Source organism: Peromyscus leucopus, chromosome X, assembly GCF_004664715.2.
Source record: "Peromyscus leucopus breed LL Stock chromosome X, UCI_PerLeu_2.1, whole genome shotgun sequence".
NCBI classification, from domain to species: Eukaryota; Metazoa; Chordata; class Mammalia; order Rodentia; family Cricetidae; genus Peromyscus; species Peromyscus leucopus.
The window spans coordinates 122,035,662-122,041,594 of record NC_051083.1 but is presented as its reverse complement, the minus strand read 5'-3'; the positions used below and the strand labels follow the sequence as shown (position 1 = coordinate 122,041,594).

Genomic DNA, 5,933 nt, shown 5'->3' with positions numbered 1-5,933 from the left:
AAACAAAAACTAGGAATGAAAGGAAAGTTCCTCAAAATAAAGGATATTCATGAAACACCTACAGTGAATAATATAGTCAATGGTGATAAATTGAAAGCATTCTCTCTAAGATTAGGTACAATGCAGGGATACTTGCTTTTTCAGTTCTGTTCTAGCCAGATCAATAAGGCAAGAAAAAGAAAGACACCTAAACTTGAAAAGAAATAAAACTCCTCTCAACTAGAAATCCACATTATTTCTAATAAATTTAGAATAGTTCCATGATGCAGATCAACATACAAAAAATTGTGTTGAGTCCCACCCAACTATTGAACAGTCCTTGAAGGGAGGAGTGAAGATTGAGAAATAATAGATGAAAAATAGATGATGTAAAGGATAACACCCAGTGTAATATCCATAAAAGAAAAATAGACACAGAATAGAATTGAGAGGGCTCTGGGTCAATACCACAGTTGCCCCGAGTTTATTCCTCATGGCTTTTTATATACCAGCAAGGGGAGAGGCAAAAGACCTCCCCATCTCCAGGACACTATGGTTCAAGGCACAAAGTACAGACAAGTATAAACACTTCCTTAATTCTCAAAACATCTAGTAGGCATGCCTTATGGCAAAGCATCCTGTTATTGGGCCTTGAAGTATAAGACACCTGGTAACCAAGCCTTTGGCCAAAACACCTTATTATGCAGCCTTGTGGAGCAAAGCAATCTCAGACTCTCTGATCTTGAGTCAAAATGGAATAAGACCACACTATGGAGTATCTGTGGGCCCCCACAAAATTGTATTTGTTAGTTATGGGTCAATGAAACCACCAAGCTAGACCACTCCATAGGTGGAAAGAAAGATTGATTGGGGAGTCATACTGCTGGGCTCTCTCCCAGGGGGCAGAGAACAATGACCAGTGGGAAAGTCTTTCAGTTTTAAGGGGACAAGTAGTGGTGGGAGGAGAGGTGCTGGCCAGAAGAGCCTGGGAGTTAGCATGGGGGCTTTGATCTGTTGTAGGCTGCTTGTGTTAATCAGGAACAGATGATGCCCTTGTCTCAGGTACTTGACCATTGGAATAGTAGTGGCTTTCTTGGTAAACAGAAGGCTTTATGAGATCCCTGAGGGATGCTGTGTTTAAGTTTCTGTTTACCAAATAACAATTCTTTTGTGTACTGGTTGGAGTCCTTCTATTTAGGACATTATCACTAGCACTGCCATTTGGGGAGCTCATTTTGGACCTAACAGTATTTTTATACATTAACACTGAAAAGAAATCGATAAATGAACTTCAGAAGTCAATTCCATTTACAATAGTATAAAAAAATTTTAAATCTTGTCGATTATATCAAAAGATGCAAAACTTTTATGCTAAAACTATAAAGAAGCAGGTATGGTGGTATATACTTATAATTCCATTACTTGGGAGAAAACTTATCAGTTTGAGGCCAACTTGAGCTATAAAAAAAGGCTCTGTGTACAAACAAGCAAACAAAATGTTTTCTTATAGATGGTATGTCTTAGCGCCAGGTATAGTACCACATGCCTATAATACTAGCATGAGGATACTGAGGTGGGAGGAGGACCCTGTGTCAGAGGCCAGCCTAAACCACATATTGTCTCTAAAAGAAAGGAAAAAAAAATTAAGCATTGCTAAAGTAAATTAGCAACACATAAATGGGAAGATATCAGTGACCATGATCTGAATGATTTAAAATTGCTAAGTATTGTCATCTCATAAGCTCAGATGTTTGAATACTTGGTACCTAGTTGATGGCACTGTTTGGGTAGGTTTAGAAGGAAGGTGTGTCCTTGTTGGAGGAGGTATGCCACTAGGTGAGGGCTTTGAGAGCTTAAAGACTCACACCATTTCAAATTCTTACTCTTTGCTTCCTGCTAGTGGTTTTTAGCTTCCATTTCCATGCTTGCCTGCAGCCATTCTTCCTTCAACATTATGGTGATGGACTCTTACTCTCTGGAATCATAAGCCTAAATAAATCCTTCTTTCATGTTTTTTGTCACAGCTATAGAAAAGTAACTATATAGCTATGATGGTAAACATCTCCAAATTGATGTAAAGATGTAGCACAATCTTTGTTAAAATCATCATGACCTGATTTTCACAAATAGAAAAACTGTGTTCTGAAAGAATGTCTTACTATTTATTCCTGGGTGGCCTGAAACTTGCTGTATGGACCAGGCTGGTCTGAAACTCACAGAATCTGCCTTTCTCTACCTCCCAAGTGTGGGGATTAAAGGTGTGTGCCAGCAGAAGTTTCCTGTCCAACTGCCTGCTCCCCACCCTGGCAGCTGCTTCCTAAGTACTTGACCAGGAGGCTTAATATTACTTATAAATGCTTGCCAGTAGCTCAGGCTTATTACTAACTAGCTCTTACACTTAAATTAACCCATAATTCTTCTGTGTGTTTAGCCATGTGGCTTGGTAACTTTTCTCAGTAAGACATTCTCATCTTGCTTCCTTTGAATCTGGCTGGTGACTCCTGACTCCACCCTTCCTCTTCACAGAATTCTCCTAATCTCCTCACCTTACCTATACTTCCAACCTAGCTACTGGCCAATCAGTGTTGTATTAAACCCATTCGAGTGACAAATTTTTACAGTGTACAAGAGAATTATTCCACAGCAGGTGTGTGCTACCATATCCACTCCAAATATTTGGTATTTTGCTTCCCTGGAATTTGTGTTTGTTTTTAGTGTATAATCCAGGGCCTCATCCATGCTAGGAAATTCCTTTATCACTGAACTATATCCCTATTGCTCATATGGAATTTAAAAAGAAACCAAACAGCTAGAATAATTTTGATTAAAAATAACAACGTTGAAAGACTCATACTTTCCAAATTAATTTTTGACAAAAAACTATGTAATCTGAACAGTATGGTAAAAACATAAAGAGAGATGTATTAATCAACAGACAAGAATTGAGATTTTAGAAGAAATAAATCCACATTATCTATGTTTGTGGGATTGTTTTCTACAAGGACGTTGAGACCACTGAATGGAGAAAGGATAGTCTTTTCTATATGTGGTCCTTGGAGAACTGGATATCCTTATGCAAACTAATGAAGTCATAAAACGCAAAAACTAGCTTAAATGTTACCAGATTCCTAGTCATGTGAAATAGATCCATAAAATAGGCTGGCTTGGAACTCACAGAGACCCATGTACTTCCTGAGTGCTGGGGTTAAAGGTATGTGCTACCACGCCTGGTTTTGGATTAAAAAAAAATATTTTTATTCATTCTTTGAGAATTTCATACAAAGCATTTTGAACATGTTTACCCCCTTTCCCCTGACTCCTTCTATAAACACTCTCAATTCCCTGCCTACCCAATTTTGAGGGTTTTTTCCTTCTTTTTTTTCCCCATTGAGTAAAACTTGTTTTGCCCAGCTAGTCTTAGGAATGGGGCATGCTCTGGAGTGTGGTAGACCTACCAGGGATCACATTATTAAAGAAAACTAACTCTCCCTTTCCCAGCAACTATCAAATGTTGAAAGCTCCTTGGCTAGTGGTGGGGATTTCATGCTCATTTTCTCACATCAATTTTGTTTGGCTTGAGCTTGAATAACTCTTGTGCATTCTGTCAGAATTACTGTGAGTTAATGGGTGTTTCTGCCATCCTGTTTCTGAAGAACACAGCTTCCTATTGTGGTTCTTACTATCTTTCTGCCTCCCTTTCTTTGAAGTTCCTTGAGACCTAGGTGGAGGAATGTATATATATATATATATCTTCCATTCAGGGCTGATAACCTCATAGTTTCTCAGTTCTCTGCATGCTGACCAGTTGCACATCTCCATGATCATTTCTATCTACTGCAAGAAGAGGCTTTTCTGATAAAGGATGAGAGATGTACTGATCTATGGATTTTTAATGGTTGGGCCAAACAATACATTTTGAATTTCACAGTGAAATCTGAGATGTCAACACAATTGATGCCAGAAAAAAGAACAGATATAATAAACAACGAGTGGGGACTTTTCCACTGCCAGACTTGAGCAAGCGGTCCTTATTAGGTTCTGTAAATCACTGCCAAGTTGGGGGTGATTGAGTTAAATGAGATACCATATATACACAAGGTATAGAGAACACCAATGTAGACCACTCTATCTGTATATTCCAAAGTAATAAATAGCAATAGTTTGCTTCCAAATGTTCATTAATTATGTTTCAGATACTTTTGGTTTTATGATTGTACAGTAAAATTTTGACTTGAGATTTGGAATGAATGTACCTCTGGATATAGACCCTATATCCATGTTCACTGTGAAAACTGATCTACTTGAGAGGATCTCACTATTGCTGCATAGCATGTCTCACTGACAGTTTATTAAACACAATTTAATTTAGCTTAACAATTAAAATTGTGTTAACAACATGACATGGCAAATATGCACCCATTGGTTATTTTGAATTAACTTTGCCTAATTTTCAGTTTCTTGTGATAATTAAGACCTGTTCTGTCAGCAGTTTTCAGGTAAATAATATATTGATTTTAGTTAGTATAATGTTCAAAATGACCTAAACTCATCCCTCTGTATACTGGTCTCCATCTAAAAAAGTGGCATATAGAGGTGTTTTATCCAAATAGTTGAACCGTAGCTCCTGATAAACACTACTTTACATTCTGCTTCTATGACAAGTTAACTTTTTTTAGACTTCAGACATCAGTGAGGTCACTCAGTATTTGCCTTCCTTATTTCACTGATTATGTCCACCAAGTTCATCTATGTTGTTAGAAAGATCAAGATTTCCTTCTTTTAAAAAGTTCAGAGCCAAGGTTGAGAACCACGGAGTCGGGCTTATCCCTGCCATAGCCCTCCGCAGTCTCACTACACACAAGACTGTGTCTCTGTTAAGTGAGCAGAACTTTCTAGTCTGCCGAAGTCTTCTGCGTGGGTGAGGAGAGAGCTCATGACAAAGTCCTCAGGCTCTGGTGCAAGTGTGGTAGCTATCGACAACAAAATCGAGCAAGCTATGGATCTGGTGAAAAGCCATTTGATGTATGCAGTTAGAGAGGAAGTGGAGGTTCTGAAGGAGCAGATCAAAGAACTCATAGAGAAAAACTCCCAGCTGGAGCAGGAGAACAATCTGTTGAAGACACTGGCCAGTCCGGAGCAGCTCGCCCAGGTTCAGGCCCAGCTGCAGACTGGCTCCCCTCCGGCCACCACGCAGCCACAGGGGACCACACACAGCCCCCTGTGTGTGCCCCCTGCACAGCCAGCATCCCAGGGCTTGGGATCCACCGCGTAGCGTGCTATGCCCCCCGGAACTGGCTGCTGCTGTCTGAACTGAACAGACCGAAGAAGAGATGTGTTAGCGAGAAACTGCCTCCACCGTCACCCATTTCACCGCCGTCTACGAAAGAGACGTGAGACTCACATGCCATTCTCGCTTTTCCCAGTATTCAGCACTCATATGCTTTTGGCTTGAAGAAATGTACTAGTTGAGTGAATTAAAGGTTAGTTGAGTGAATTAAAGGTTAGTCAGAGAATGAGCATGGATGTGCCCTGTGCGACTTGGCAGATGTCTGAGGTATGGTTTAATTGATGCTGAGGAGCTGTGTGCCTTTTCAACCCTTCCCAGCCACCCACCCTGCTTCCAAGAGCTCTGGGGCTTGCCTGCATGAGGCTCGGAAGGTGGGCTGCTCTGGATTTTGTGTTCTCCTCTCCTTCCCTTCAAGGAACTTAAAGAGAGGCCAGAAATGAGACAGCAATGGGGGAGAGGGGTTTAGTCGTTTTACAAACCGACAACTGTCACCAAAGTTTATAAAACACACTAGTACTGTCCCTCTTTTCTGAAACATTGCAGACAAACTATAGAGACGAAACGGTGACAGGGACCTAGGCTATCATTATGAAGGTTGTTTTGCTTATTGTATATTTGTGTATGTAGTGTAACGAATTTGTACAATAGAGGACCGTAACTACTGTTT

General features: G+C 40.1%; 1 protein-coding gene across 1 annotated transcript; it reads left to right on the top strand.

The window, feature by feature from the left end:
* The first annotated feature begins 4,912 nt into the window (after positions 1-4,912).
* Positions 4,913-5,463, top strand: LOC114681020 (TSC22 domain family protein 1-like). Its single transcript, XM_037198851.1, has one exon. The coding sequence runs from the start codon at positions 4,913-4,915 to the stop codon at positions 5,249-5,251; it is 339 nt and encodes a 112-aa protein (XP_037054746.1). The 3' UTR covers positions 5,252-5,463.
* The last annotated feature ends 470 nt before the right edge of the window (positions 5,464-5,933 follow it).